This window comes from Lynx canadensis, chromosome B2 (assembly GCF_007474595.2).
Source record: "Lynx canadensis isolate LIC74 chromosome B2, mLynCan4.pri.v2, whole genome shotgun sequence".
Taxonomy (NCBI): Eukaryota; Metazoa; Chordata; class Mammalia; order Carnivora; family Felidae; genus Lynx; species Lynx canadensis.
The window spans coordinates 142234495-142249946 of NC_044307.1; the positions used below are offsets into that span (position 1 = coordinate 142234495).

The window sequence follows — 15452 nt, forward strand, 5'->3', positions numbered from 1 at the left end:
GCGTGCAGGCAAGGCCCTTGCACTGCAGGGTGCAGCCAGGCTGTGGGAACAGATGGGGCCAGCTCCCCGGCCCCACACTGTGGGCGCCTGGGCGCCTCCGGGGAGCCTGAGAATTCTGCCTTTGAGACCGGTGTCCAGGCTGCTGTGAGGCTGTGTATGCCAAGCAAGGAGACTAAATGTATTTCGCTTACCGACTCTTTAGTTTGACTTCTGCTTTGGAGGCTACCTGTGCCGAGGCACTGAGGCATGGGGCCCGGGGGGCCTGGGGAACACTGGCCTCTGTTGCCGCTCTGCCCCGGGGCCTGTGGCTGCACTCCTTGCAAGCTGAAATTGTCTTCCCCTCCCCGTCGCTGCGGTGGCCAGTGGAGAGGGGGCTTTGCAAGTCAGATGTGCAGTCAAGAGATGTGTGACCTTGGCAGGTTATTTCTCCTGGCTTGAGTCCCAGCCTGTGACCTTGGGGGAACAGTTCCGGTCCCTCCCAAGGCCCCAGTTTCTGGTCTCCTGGGGCGCTTGGGAGACTAAATGAGCTTATATGCATGCACGGCTTCAGGACAGTTCCGAACATACAGTAAATGCCATGCAAGTGCCACGTTCTTATTATTATTACTTGGATCAGTGGCTGTTCCTCCCAAGTGGGTCTCATCTGATTCCCCCTTCCTGTGGGACCTTGGAGTCCGGGGCTCAGCGGCCAGAAACAGGGGCGTCTGGTGACGGTAGGACCCGACCCCCCACCTTCCCTGAGCTGTGCTCTTTGCGGTTCAGACGCCTTACGTGAGAGAGGATATGGGCTGCCGCTCAGGTACAGCTCGGCCATGCGTTCTCTTCTCTCTTTTAAAAAGAGCAAAGTTAGTGCCAATGAGACCTATTAACACGCAGTTCTCCGCCCACACCTTGCCCGGCCCCAACCCCAGGGCTCAGCCGTGCCTCTGGTCATTGGCGCCTCCTGCTGGCCGCTTGAGGCAGGTGCCTCACCAATGCTGGCCACAGTCTGCTGCCAGTCCGTTCTCCAGTCAAAATACCCTCTGCCTCCTGAAGGAAGGACTCTAATCATGGTTGTGTTCTCACCCAACCCCCACCACCCACTTAATAATTGTGCTTTAGAAAGTGAACAAACGAATGAATGAATGAATGAATGAAATGCCCATTTCCTAAGTCACAAGCTCAGACAACTCATAGACTTCCCATCGCTGCTTAGAGGCAAAACCCAAACTTACCCACCAGCCTAGGCCTTCGATAAACTGACTCACCTCCCTGCCTCACCATCCCAGCACCGCTGACCCAGCCTGGGCTCGTGCCTCCTGCAAGCCTGCCTCTCCTGCCCTTTCCAGGGCGTTCCTTCCGACAAGGTCTGTGCGGAAGGACTCTCGTCCGCACTGTCCCTTCCCCTTGGGGTTATTATCCCCATCTGGGCTAGTTGCCATTTACTGTGACCTTGTCTCTTTTCTCCGTTATGCTGTAAACAATTGGGGACCGAGACGGGTCAGCCACTTCCGAGCGCTCACTGCTCATTTCAGAACGACTCCCTGCGTGTGTCTGGGGGTCTGTGTCGTCTCTAACATATCTGGTGTTTGTGTGCCTGGGGGAGGATCCTGCCACGCTGCCAGGGGGTGCAAATCAAAGGTGGCGGGGGTGGGGTGTGTGCAGAGCCTGGGTGTGGAGGGCGGCAGCGGGTGAAGGCAGAATCAGGAGGGGGGAGCCACAGCTTTCGCAGGAGCTCGAGAAGGTGGTCTGTGGTAGCCAGTGAAGGGTTGGCCCAGACGCTCTCCTATGACACTTCCTGTCCTCAGCACTAACATCAGGGACAGAGAGAGGGACACAGGTAGAGACAGAGACAGAGTGCGGCCCTGGTTCTCACCGTGGTGCCTGGACCAGCAGGTTGGCCTCCCCTGGGACTTGACCGAAATGCAAATCCTCGGGCCTCGCCTGGACCACTGGATTAGAGGCTGTGGGGTCACCTGTGTTTTCACAAGTGCTCCGAATGAGGTTTGAGAACCGTGAGTCCAGACAGGGTTAATGAAGGTGCGCAAAGCCCTCCTTTTCCCAATCTGAGTCTTTCCCTGCTCCTCCTTCAAAACAGTTTTTAATGTTTATTTATTTTCGAGAGACAGAGAGAGACAGAGTGTGAGCAGGGGAGAGGCAGAGAGAGAGGGAGACACAGAAACCGAAGCAGGCTCCAGGCTCTGCTGTCAGCGCAGAGCCCGACGCGGGGCTCGAACCCACAATCTGTGAGATCATGACCAGAGCCGAAGTCGGATGCTTAAGCCACTGAGCCACCCAGGAGCCCCTCCCTGCTCCCCCTGTAGCTGCCCAGCGGTCCCTGATCAGGGGCATGCCAGGGAGGAGCACGGACTGTCCCGTGATGGTGCCTGGCTCACCAGCAGGTGTGGCCTCTGGAGCCCAGGCCGGAGAGGGCTCCCACCTGCTAGGTGACCCGTGAAAGGTGGGGAAGATCTGTAAGCCCAAGCTCTGGGAGGAGCCTGCGGGACGGGGTGAATGGGAGTGTGCTGCAGGAGGAACCCCGGGGGTGTTATTCAGTATCAGATCAAGTGCGCCCATAACACAGGCTGGGGCTCTCACGGGCTGGCTGCTTCGTTGGGCACATACATTTAATCCTCCCCATGACATGACGATGCGGGAGTTCTTCTTGCACCCATTTTAGAGAGGGACACCCTGGGCCTCCATGGGTCATTTGCCCAAAGTCATCCCAGCTGTAAGCGGAGGGGCTGGGCTTGGGGTTAAGTTTGGGAGGGTGGAGGAGGGTTGGAGGAGGCTTCAAGAGTGGGCTCAGGCAGGGGAGGACCCAGGTGAAGGGACCCAGATCTCCCGTCACGCCAACCAGCAGCTCCAGGAAACCCCTTTCGGGGAGGACAGCCTGGCTGTCTGGGTGCTGTGTGATTGTGAAGAATTTTTAAATGTTCATAATGGCATTTGCCATAGAAGTCTTTTAACTGGGCAGAAAATGCTTAGTGGCCTATCACAGTTCTGAATAGACTCTTAGTAACTCACTGTGAACAAGGACAAGGTTTGGGAAGTGACTCCCCAGGGCCGGGAAGGATGCTGCTAGCTGAGGAATGGGCACTGGGCACAGCTCACGGGCCACACGGGGGATCCCAGAATGCAAGCGTCCAAAGAGGCTTGCAAAACCACTCATCGACTGGCTTTTGTTCAGAAAGAAAAGAAAGGCAAATTTGAGCTGCCAATATGCTGCTCACCTGAGTCTCCTTTTGGAGAGTGAGGGCTGGGCTTGGGGTAGGATCCACCCAAGTGACCCCTGGAGACAACGTGAACAGGTTTGCACAGGGGGTGGTGTGGGACACTTGGAGAAACATGAGAAGTCATCAAAAACCCAAGGATTGTGACACCACCCCCCCACACCGGCCTTGACCTTCTGCCGGTTAAGGGGTTGGTAAGACTTCCGCCAGGTTGGGGTAAGCGTTCCTCTGCTTATGAATGGGACCACACGCACGTCTTGCTTTCGCACGTGTTCATGGAGGAGGTGGAAGACAGAAGGAGGTGGAGAAAGTCCAGGTGGGCCAGAAGACAGGTCGGGAGGGAGGTGTGGCCTCACCTTCGGGCCACTGCGGAATAAAACAGAAAGGGAAATGGAGGGGACAGGGGCAGTCCCAGGCCACCTGCGTGCCCCTCATCAGGGCCAGCAATGCTCGTCCCAAACCTTGTGTTTAGCAGGGGTTCACCTGAAGTTACCAAGGGGTTCCAGGAATGTTTTCTGGGGCAGACCAAACAGGCGCAGGCACTCGGCTACCCGTGTCCCACCGCTGCACTTACCTCGGGAACTGATCACTCATCTTACGACTGGGGACACCTCTTTTTGGGGAAGGCGTCGGCCTTCTGGCCTGCCCTGTCGCTGACCGCCACTGAGTACGAACGCTGACCGGAGTGGGGTGATGTAGCTCTTGGGCCAGCGAACAGCTACCACGAGAGGGTGATTTTGAAGTTTGGAGCCACAGAGAATAGTCACTGCACCCGGTCAGGACGGCTCAGGGCCTGTTGAGACCCTCAGCCTGCCGCGTATTTGAGAGAGCGGGTTTTTAATTTTAGTTCTTAAAGCCCAGGCACGGAGTGTGGCATCACACGTTGATACTGGAAGGGATGATGTTAACCTGCCAGCCCGAACTTTTCTAATAACTCCCACGGCCTCCCGGCAGGCACAACCCAAGAAAACCAGCTGACCCGAGGGTTTGTCATGCTGGGTAATTAATGTGTGATGGCACTCAGCTCAGAATGATTTAGTGACTATCGAAAAAGTAAGATGTAACGCGGAAGCTTACATCAAAGGGACAAATTGGGTAGATTAGGTAGAATTATTGGACTACTTTCTGGGGCATATTAGGTTCACAGGGGAGCGGATGGTGGGTTGGTTCCTGTCTCATTTCTTCGGTGAACAAGTCCATGCCCAGGTGACCCCGGCCACGGTGATTCTGTGTGGTCTTCCCACTCCCGGGTACTCTGAGTGAAACTTCAGCACCGGGTGTCTGGCTACGAAACAAAACTCTCCACTCCGAGGTGAGGGAGGCCCCTTATTTCTAGATGCTGTTGCTAGACAGTGAAGTTTCCGAAATGAAGTGAGAAGTGCCAGAGATGATTTTCCGAGATCTTTTGTTTTCAGAGGATGCTCCCCCATCCAGAGGTCTCTGGGGGCCTGACCAGGTTCTACAAAGCAAGATTGCCACCTTCTCCTCGCCAGACACAGGGTCATCCCGAGTAATACTTGTTCGTATGGCTCTTAATCTTATCTGTTTCTTATCTGCTCAGTACGTCAGAGTTGGTGAGTACATTAGGATCTTGCTTTACTTTTTAGTTGAAAAATTGTTTAATTTTTATTTCAGAGAGACAGTGTGAGTGGGGGAGATGGGAGAGGGAGGGAGAGAGAGGCTCTTAAGCAGGTTCCACGCTCAGCGTGGAGCCCGATGTGGGTCCTGATCCCACGACCCTGGCACCATGACTTGAGCCAAAATCAAGAGCAGGATGTTCAACTGAGGCGCCCCGATTTTTAACTGTTGGACCATCTGGTCATAAGACGGAGTTAGAAACCCCTGCAAGGGCCCAGGACCTGCCTCAAAAACTAATTTTTCATCATCCTGATGTGATTTTTATTTACTTGAGTTTTGGTGGCTGAGGTCAGTGTGGTCAGTATGGATGAGAAGGCAAATGTCAGCTTCGGCAGGAGCTGGAGGTGTGGTCTTTGACGCATGGACCCTCTTCCCAGTGAGGAAGTCCCTCCGTCCCCCCTCCTCTTTTCTTCCTTCCTCCTCTCTACCCCTTTCCCTTCCCTCCCCACCTCCTTCCGACGCGCATGGTCCTGAACCTGAAGAGTCCACGCAAGGAGGAGCGCCCGCTTCCGGGTCGGGGAGGCAGGTGTCAAGGTCTCATCCGACCTGTTTTTAACCTAGTCCTTTACTCTCTGCTCCTTTGGTAATATTTGGAATACCGAGAAGTTAAAGCAAATGGATTCCTGTGGAGAATATGGATTCCACCCCCAACTCATTGTTAGTAGACATATCAGAGATGTTGAATTTGGACAGTTCCCACGGGAACATCTTTGGCCGCGAGAGATATTTGGAAAGACACAGGGAAAACTGCTGTGCAAGAGAATTTGTTGAGTCAGAGCCCCATCTTGCAGGCGGAAGTGCCATCGACCTCCAACTCTGGAGAAGCCTGAATAAGGTCCAGGGGCCCTACGTCCATACATTCTCGACTGCCGGGGTGGAGCCTCCCTCCTCACTGTGGTGCATAAAAAAGTCTTGCTCTTAAACAAGGAGTTGGTAGGCTTGCTGTTGTACTGTTTCCACAGATACTTTACTACAATCATCTGTAATAAGCATCTATGAGGAAGGTCAGGGCTGGCCCACGAGCCAGCTCAGGGCAGAGGGTTTCCTCAATCACTCTCACCTTTTGCCAACAGGTCTTATTTTAGCTTTGCATGAGATTTACTATGCTAGAATTTTCTTAGCTTTGTAACCTCCATCCCAACTAAAGGATCTCTAAGTAGCTGTGGCCACTGTGGACTGAAGGGAGCTGGAAGGACAGGTGAAGGTGGCAGTGGTCATGGTCCACCCTGGTAACCCTCCAAGTTTTCCAGGGGAGGATGTCTACCACTGGGCCTTTGCTCAGAGTAGGAAGCAGAGGGATTCGGCCCCTAGAACAGGGACGATTGGAGAGGACAACCGGTAGCAATAAAATAAAAATAAACACATTCTCATCACCCGGGTTGGCAGAGCAAAGGGACTCCACAGAGTTTGACACAACTCAGTAAGGACTTTCTGAGCAAATCCAAGCTTTCTTTTATACTCACTTCTGTCCACTTGTTCTTTTCAGACAGCGGGTCCACGCTTGCTGGAGACCCAAGTCCACGGTCAGTTACCTGGACGTGTCTGGTGGATATCATCTGTCAGGCTGCAGACCTGGGCCCCCACGCTAAGCCCGAGACATCAGGCAGGGGCAGCGCGAAGATGGATTTTGCAGCGTTTTCAGACGAGCAGGTAGTAGGTGTTTCGTAAATGTGCTAAGCTTCTGCAGTCTGCCTGATTGAGCTTCTTAAGAAAGTCGGTTAAGAATGGCCTTTATCCTTCTGTCACTGAGAGCACTCAGACGATCTCTAGCCTGCTTTCACTAGCCTGTTTTCTTTTTTGAGTTAAGGGATCGTGCCTCACTAATGTAAGAAATACAAATTAGGTTCTGAATCACTTCGCTACGACTTGGGCGGAAGAGTTGAACTCTGTGCGCTTCTTGGTGACTGCTATTCTCATTTTCTCCCAAACCGAGTTATCTTCCATCAGGCAAAATTTGCTAACGGTCTCACTCATTATCACAGATTAATGTCACTGCTTGCGAGAGATGCTTACTTTCCTCTTATATAAGCACAGCCTTTGATAATTAATTCTGATAACACCAATATAGAGACCTGAATACTTGACATATTATTCGATGACTCTTGGCAGAAAGGAAGACTATCTCACTCGAATGTGATAAAATACTATAAAAATCTGCATTTTACTACCTTTCGTAAGGAATTTAACTATTTGAGAAATAATTTTACATTTTACCTGGCTGATTTTAATTTATACTTAACTATTTGCTTTTTTTTTTTTTTTTTTAAAGAAGATACATGAAAATAGGTGGCAATATACAACATTCTCCATGAACCAAACTTAGGAGAGATTAAATTTTGCCCCAAGTGAAATAGCTAAATTCAGTGGATTTTAATTACTTTTGTCCCTATGGGCTTCTTTTTTTTTTTTTTTTTTAATTTCTTATATTTTCCCCTTAGGTTGCATGATTAATTTGCAAGCTGAGTCCCATACTGTCCATGAAACTAAGCAGAACATAGGACAGGCGAGGTGATTAGATGCCACCTTTTGACTGAGCACTGAGAAAGGTTTTAGCCAACATCAGCCTGTGTCACTGCTATGGAACGAGGGTCACCTGCGGTCACGCCTCAGCTCTGCGGGGGCCCGGAGGTGGCGGACTCAAGCTCTGGATCATTAGAATCCCTGTTTCGTGTAGACATAGGCTGGTAGGCGTCATGTGAGGCAGTTCCCATTTTTTTCATTCTGGGGTTGTTTGGAAATAGTATTTTCTTGACTCTGAAAATAACAGCTGCCCATGGATACATTTTTACAGGGCAGCAATAGCTTAGCAGAATACATTTTTTTCTCTTGAATGAATCCTGAGGCCTTGGAAGTCGCCCCTCCCTGCCCACTACATTTTCTCTACATTGCTTTCTGTAATAGCTCTTTCGGTGCTGAGATTCTAAACGTAAAGCTTACACTCAACCAGCGTAAGCAACGTTCTTATGGAAAGCCGCCTTAATGTTGGCTTACACGTGAAATGGAAATGGCTTGTGTTATCCATCCTTTAAAAAATTTCTAGTGCTCAGCCTCCATGAAATGGATTGCTTATGGGGAGATAATGTCTGTTCTATTCCTTTTTAAGTCTGTGAAAAATGTCATCCTGGTTAATAGGGTGATTAAAACTCTTTATGCTCCAGGAGATAAATGTGATTATGTTTGTCATACTCTACCCAAGATAAAGACAGCAAAGAAGGCAAACTTGAAATTCCATAACATTTCCTCTCTTCCATATCCAGGAACATTCAGAACTCAATACACAGATGGTACTTCACATAAAGAATAACATTATCTGTTAAACATTTTTCCTTTCCATTAACCAATTTAACAATATGCCTCTGGTATAAAAGGAATAGACAAATGACTAAATCTTCTGAAATCTGAGTTCTGACTGTAGAAAAATACCACGTCAGTCATATTGCTTGTTTTCCTTTTAACTTTCATCTTTGTTACTTCACTTCTGCTTTTAAAATGCAACTGGGAGTCTGTCCCCATCAACCTTCCCTCTGTGGGTGATTCACGATCGTTCTTATGGGAGCCCCCTTGCCATCCCTCAAGGACAACAGACGTATATGAAAAGGGTAAACAGAAGTCTGTATCCAAACATTCATGCCTTGAGGCCTCCCACAAGCCAGACCCTGGGGGAATGGGGCCCACCAAGCTCCTAGACACAGGCCATAATATCGACACAACCTGTTCCTTCATTTCATTCAAAGACTAGAGATCTTTTCTTAAAAATGAAAGCCGAGTGAAAAGTTTTCGCTTCTCCATATACCCTGATAAATTCTGCAATCCCCTCCTTGTAGTCTTGAGATTTTTAACAGGTTACATATGAATCCCAGATGCTGCTTACACCTGTTTAATTAGTTAACAATATGGCAATTTTAACAGGGTAAGCTGGCCCAGAGAAAAATGTTACATTATGCACTTGACATTTCACTTAAAAATTTTCCTTAGAACTAAAAGGTTTCATTACAACAGAAAAAAAAATTAAATATACTTTATTAAACCTGATTGCTAATTAGAGCCTAAGTAATTATAAAGAAGTTGCACAACTGGTACCCAACCATATTTTTCTGAGTATACTGACATATGAAAGTACTTTTCTTTTTTCTTTTTTAGATTTCTTTTTTTTATTTAAAAAAAATTTTTTTTCGGGGCGCCTGGGTGGCGCAGTCGGTTAAGCGTCCGACTTCAGCCAGGTCACGATCTCGCGTTCCGTGCGTTCGAGCCCCGCGTCGGGCTCTGGGCTGATGGCTCAGAGCCTGGAGCCTGTTTCCGATTCTGTGTCTCCCTCTCTCTCTGCCCCTCGCCCGTTCATGCTCTGTCTCTCTCTGTCCCAAAAATAAATAAACGTTGAAAAAAAAAATTAAAAAAAAAAAAATAAATAAATAAAAAAAATTTTTTTTCAATATATGAAATTTATTGTCAAATTGGTTTCCATACAACACCCAGTGCTCATCCCAAAAGGTGCCCTCCTCAATACCCATCACCCACCCTCCCCTCCCTCCCACCCCCCATCACCCCTCAGTTTGTTCTCAGTTTTTAACAGTCTCTTATGCTTTGGCTCTCTCCCACTCTAACCTCTTTTTTTTTACTTTTCTTTAAAGAATGTTAATTTCAAATAAAAATAATTGCGTGCAGACATTTTTCTCTGTTTTCTTGAAGAGATCATGGAGGACAGGAAAGGGCTGGGTGTGCATAGAAGAATTTACCAGTAGTTTCATCAGGGAGGCAGTACTGACTACTTAAAATTGAGACTCAATACTCAGGTAACTTTCTGGTTCAAAATAATTTGTTAAGGTAGGTGATAATTGGACTCATTTTACATTGACAATTGAGGTAAAACAGCAAACAGTCAATGTTGAGGGACACGGAACCAACTTCTCAAAAAAGTACATTTTATATCCATGGTATCGTATTATTTTAGCATGACTACTTTTTCAAGTTCTCATAATCTGTTACTGGCTTCTTATCTATGCACAAGAATTTCCAGAGCCTTGAGACCAGCTCATCAGCGACTAATTAGCACGTGCAAAGCCAGGACAGCAAATTCAGGACAACAGAGCCACACCTGCTACCTGACAAACAGGGTTTACCTGTTAACCTGTTGCTCTGGAGTCGGCCTAATAGGAGTGAGCTTTCCAAGCCCTGACAATCACATACAGACAAGAAACGCTGTTGAAACTCATTTAATTAGACACACTGAGGTACTAGTGTGGTTAGGAGTCTGTCTATAAAGATTTTCCATCATATGTTATTATACATTTTTTTCAGGTACAAAACTTGGCTTCAGCTGTTATAAACAGACGTACTTCTCCTGGGATCTTCTCCACAGAGAGGTTATCCATATGATTATTTTTAAATAGTCTTCCCAATTTTGGGAAAACCTTAGGCACAAGCATGCCCATGTGAATTTTAAAGTAAAGCGCACAGACTGGCGGCCTCCTCTGTGGACACTGAGCGCCTTCTATCCCATGAATTCAGTCAACAATGCACATGTTCCTGATGATAAATCAGTCGAGGCCCCTTTGCTTCTGTGGCATCTCTGAAGCCACCCTTTCCAAAACAATCGTTTTAGACTTCCCTCACCATGCTTATCTCATTTGGATTTCAATGCTTCCTCCCACTCAAGAGTCGATTCGGAGTTCTTGGGGATTGCTGGAAATATTGATTGCATTTTGCTTCGAAAGTCTTTCATCTAAAAGGAGGAAAAAAAATCAGTTATCAAAATTAAAAGAGCCAAAGCAATTAGAGACAGACTCTGTTGCTGCTGGGATGATACTTCATCGCTTGTGGGTACCATAAAAAGTAAAGACTGTGCTCCAGCGACCTTGAGAGGAAATGAGATACACCTCCGTTCTTCTTCCAAGTGGTAATCTATTGAGCCTTAAATAACATAAAACACCACTCTGAATCTGGAAGGCAACGTAATCTAGACTGTCAACCCTCCATGATATCTATTTCCTACCAGAAGAATGCTATGTTTTGTTGGCTTTTTCATATATAAAGATGCAGCTGAGAATGGAAGTTCTGTTTGTCTTAAACACACCGAGGCCATTCGTAGAAGCATTTTGGAGCTAGAGGAAAGAAGTAGAGAGAAGAAACTTAGTAAGGGTTAATAAAGAATGGGTTAATAAAGAAAGGGTTAATAATCAGTGGACGGCAGATAAATTAGAATGTTCTCATATGCCAAACGGTGTTGAAAGCTCTGTGTAGAGGTTTTACCAACAGAGGTTGACTTGGAACCCGAGGGTCACAGCAGGGGCTGGAAGATCTTTAATAGGAGCGTCAACCTGGGGCACCTAGCTCCCCCTGCGGAGCACACCGTCCTAAGGGAGGACGGATCATCTTTGCATTAGATAGTGCTGGCTACGCACTTTTGATTCACGGTTTTAACCTGTCTGGTCCTGTCATGAAGATACTTCAGCACTACTGTGCAGCATTACAGTATTCTCCTCGGCCGTATCCTGACTGTATTTCTCAAAGATACAGATCTCTTCAATCAGATGTGCGAAGCACCTCAGACTCATCGACAACACCAAGACATCTCTTGGAGTGGTTATGTTGGGAGTTGGCTAACATATTTTTCTTATATCGCTGCTTATTTATTTCACTTTATTTTGAAGCTGATTCCTTACTTTGTTTCTAAACTCAGCAAGTGCATCTTGCTCAGGACTTGTAAATTCCTAGGCATTCACTCCAGTCACTGCAGCACAGCCTCTGCCGCCAGATAGATCTGTCTCTACTGGGGAAAACTCCTGTCTCTAAGCCGTAGTTTCCACATGTGTAGAAGGGAGATAACTGCCTGCTTATAGGGTTGTGAGGATTAAGTGACACGTAAAGCACAGCACCTAACACATGGCAGCACTCAATATATATTGGCCATTGTCATTATGGCATCACCAAAGTATGTGCTGGATTCCAAGAACAAAGTTCATACGGACATAAATAATATGGTAGGTTGGCTAAAAGCATTACTTTATAGTTCTGTATCATTTTGGTTCAACTATTTTGACATTGGGGGATACATATGGTTCTCCGTTATATGTAGCCTATAGGAGGTCCATGCCAACCATCTTTTAACGTTTGGGTCCCAGACACCAGTCCTCATTACACACACATCCATGGCATGGGTATCTCTCCCTAGCCCCGTCTTCCATGCAACTCTTTGGTTTGTACTGTGACGAATCCTTCATAACACGTTGTCACCTAGACACAGTACTGGGGAGGGATTGGAAATGTAGCTCCAAATAGCAGTTCTCAAATAGTGTCATCATTTTGGTTGCCATAATCACAGGGAACTTCTATCTGCACTGGAGGAGGGGGGCAGATTCTAAGTATCTAGAATGGCCACAAAAATAATTGTTGCTTTGTCCAAAATACCAATATATAGCCCCACTGAGGCATCTTTTGCATAGACTTTCTCAGTTCCAAGACATCTCTGGCCAGGGTCTGCTTGTGCTGCCTCTTCTTTCCCTTCACCTTTATGGCTGAACATCTGTTACAACTAAATCCAATGACAAAGTTTTCAAATGGAGTGTCAGAGAGCAAGGACATGAAGAGGATCATATGCCATTCTGCCTTCTCAGTGATGTGGAACATGGTCAGTTGCTGAGAAGAAGGTAGGAAACGCAGATGTGGTCTGGGTAGGAGTAAAGGGTGGCTGCTATTCAGCAAGGGGGGGGTCATGTTGCCATTTTGTCTTCTTGGACTGATTTTTTTCTTTTCTTTATTTCCCAAGTATTGTATCATTCACCTGTCCCCAGAGTCATAAATGAGTTACTGACCCACTAGAAGAAATCGTATCTGAAAAAGAGCCAAAGAAGGATAGACAGACTTTGAAGAGGGGTAAAAGAAAGGAGGCAGATGGGATAAAGAACACCATTCGGGCCTCTTTAATTTTACAGCTGTAGAAGAGGAAACCCAAAGTCTACACTGAAGTTATAAAGAGGGCCTCATGTTACTCTAAACAATGGGGTTCCACAAATTTTTAAGCTTGTACTATTTATGTATATGGATAGGACACGAAAACCTTCCGGATTTTTCCCCCCTGTGTTAATTTCTGATATGCAGTTCAGAGGTGTTGGTGTTATCAGTGATACGCTATCACAGGTCAACAGAACATTCTCCTGCTTAAAACTGTGCTTGAGGGGCGCCTGGGTGGCACAATCGGTTAAGCGTCCGACTTCAGCCAGGTCACGATCTCGCGGTCCGTGAGTTCGAGCCCCGCGTCGGGCTCTGGGCTGATGGCTCAGAGCCTGGAGCCTGTTTCCGATTCTGTGTCTCCCTCCCTCTCTGCCCCTCCCCCGTTCATGCTCTGTCTCTCTCTGTCCCAAAAATAAATAAACGTTGGGAAAAAAAATTAAAAAAAAAAAAACAACTGTGCTTGAAAAAAGATTTAGGGGTTGAGTAAATTCAAGCAAATTTGATTATAAACCAATGAACTGAATTCCACAATAACAATGACAGCTATTGGCACAAACCATCCCCTACCCTGTACCCCACAAGTTCAGTGAGGACGGGACAATGTTGGGAACTAGAGATCCAGTAACTCAGTTTTACTCTGAAGCATTTTCCAAGCTCTGAGCTCTTACCTGCTGTCTTCCTTTTCCCTCTTTCCTCTGACTGGAGAGAATTTTTCCCTGGCTATGGGTCCCAGGGCTACGCTTCTAATCAGGGCCACTGTGTACTACACAACTCCAGGCACTGCTCTCCACAAAGACTAAGACAGGAATGGCACCCCCTAAGGCAATGAGCCCACTGCGCAAGAACCTCATCCCTAAGTCCCACTGATTGTGTCCAACAGGGATGGGTTGTAATACCATCAGAAAGTATTACTTTCTAAGGCAGCAAGCCTTGAATACGGTGTCGTGACAATTGGGAAATGTATTACAAGTAATTTGTTACTAACATGGACATTCTGAAGACTGGGTATGATTGACTTTTTAGATGTTAGAATGGCTTCAAGATTATGTCTCTAATAATGTTATTCTCACTCACACTGCAATAGTTGTTTGAAGAGCCATATAGCCAGTAAGCCAGGAGAGAAACATGGGATACGGCTGCACATTTACCATGCATGTTTTGGCAGGGAAAAAACAACATGAAGGTTTTTGGTCTAATGCGTGGTGTGCTGAAAAACTCCTTAAAAGCCCAAGAGATGTACCCAATTAGAGAAAACCCTTACCCTTAAGAATAGTATCTATTCTTTAAAAAATAAGTAGTTGTTGGAATTAAAAGCTCCAAGTTGTATAATGTCTTTGCCACCGACTAGCTCATTTGGCTTCAGCTGCCTCTTGCAGGACTCCGGTACTGGAGGTAGAACGATGAAAGCGTTACAGGACCGACAGTCATTTTGAAGAACCTGGAAATTCAGCTTCTTCATAACACAGAATAAGACAATAACTGTTACTTGAACAGGAATAATAATGGCTGCTGTATGAGATTACCTATGTGTCAGGCACTCTACCAAGCATCAGGCTATTATTTAGTCTTTACAATTCTTTGTGGCAGAAATGAGCACCGCCACTTTACATATGAGAAACCAGAAGTCAGAGAGGTTAACCCATCCATGGTGACATGCTTTCTTTTTTTTTTTTTTTTAATTTTTTTTTTCAACGTTTATTTATTTTTGGGACAGAGAGAGACAGAGCATGAATGGGGGAGGGGCAGAGAGAGAGAGGGAGACACAGAATCGGAAACAGGCTCCAGGCTCCGAGCCATCAGCCCAGAGCCCGACGCGGGGCTCGAACTCACGGACCACGAGATCGTGACCTGGCTGAAGTCGGACGCTCAACCGACTGCGCCACCCAGGCGCCCCAGGTGACATGCTTTCTAAGTACAACTGACTGAATGATGTCCAGGGCTCTTTCACCATAGCCACTCTGATTCTGTGACCTGGAAAGACTTGGTACCTCTATAACCTCTAATCACATACCAGCTTTAACTAAAAATGACTCTAAAAGCACATGTACCTCTTACAATGGCTACCATTTTATTTAGAATGGTATGGCAGATTATTACTAATGTTCACTGATAGCCAGTAGTCATGTACTTCCAGATATGGGGGGGGGGGGGTTATACTTCTCCACCCTCTTTAAGTTAGGTACCCACATGACTAGTTCTGACAAAAGAAATGTGCATCACTTCCAGGTTGAAGCATTTAATTGCAGGTGTTTCCAGGCCATTCTTACCTTTCCATAGAAATCATGGAAACCTGGGTTACTATGGCGGTGCCTTAAGATCAAAGCAACCTGAGGTACAAAGCCACCTGTGGAGGACAGCTCCCCTAGAGATTCAAGTAAACCCACAGTGGATTTAATGAGAGAAATAAACCTTGAGCCACACATTTGGAGACTGTTTTTCACTGTAGTAAACCCAGCCTACTCTGACTTGACATAGTAAAGAGAATTACAAAATAGACCTAAGGCGTGCTCTGATCCCCTTCAAAATTACATTAATCTTGGCTGAAACATGGCTGAATAAAAACTCAAGGGCTGGACAAAGGGGAAGAAGAACTCTGTGCAGTTAAGCTTAAAAAGCTCTTAGAATCGTCTGGAACCAAACCAACATTCTTCCCAC

At 46.9% G+C, this 15452-nt stretch overlaps 1 protein-coding gene across 3 annotated transcripts in view; it reads right to left on the reverse strand.

Annotated features, from left to right (window-relative positions):
* Window positions 1-10044: 10044 nt before the first annotated feature.
* TMEM242 (transmembrane protein 242) overlaps window positions 10045-15452 on the reverse strand; it is a 30918-nt gene continuing 25510 nt past the window's right edge. For 2 of the 3 annotated variants that reach the window (XM_030316678.1, XM_030316676.1), the window contains exon 4: window positions 10045-10569. In XM_030316678.1, the coding sequence (XP_030172538.1) occupies window positions 10471-10569 (99 nt within the window). In that variant the 3' untranslated portion in view covers window positions 10045-10470. The remainder of the gene's footprint in view (window positions 10570-15452) is intronic. The other variant, XM_030316680.1, reaches the window with a different exon arrangement.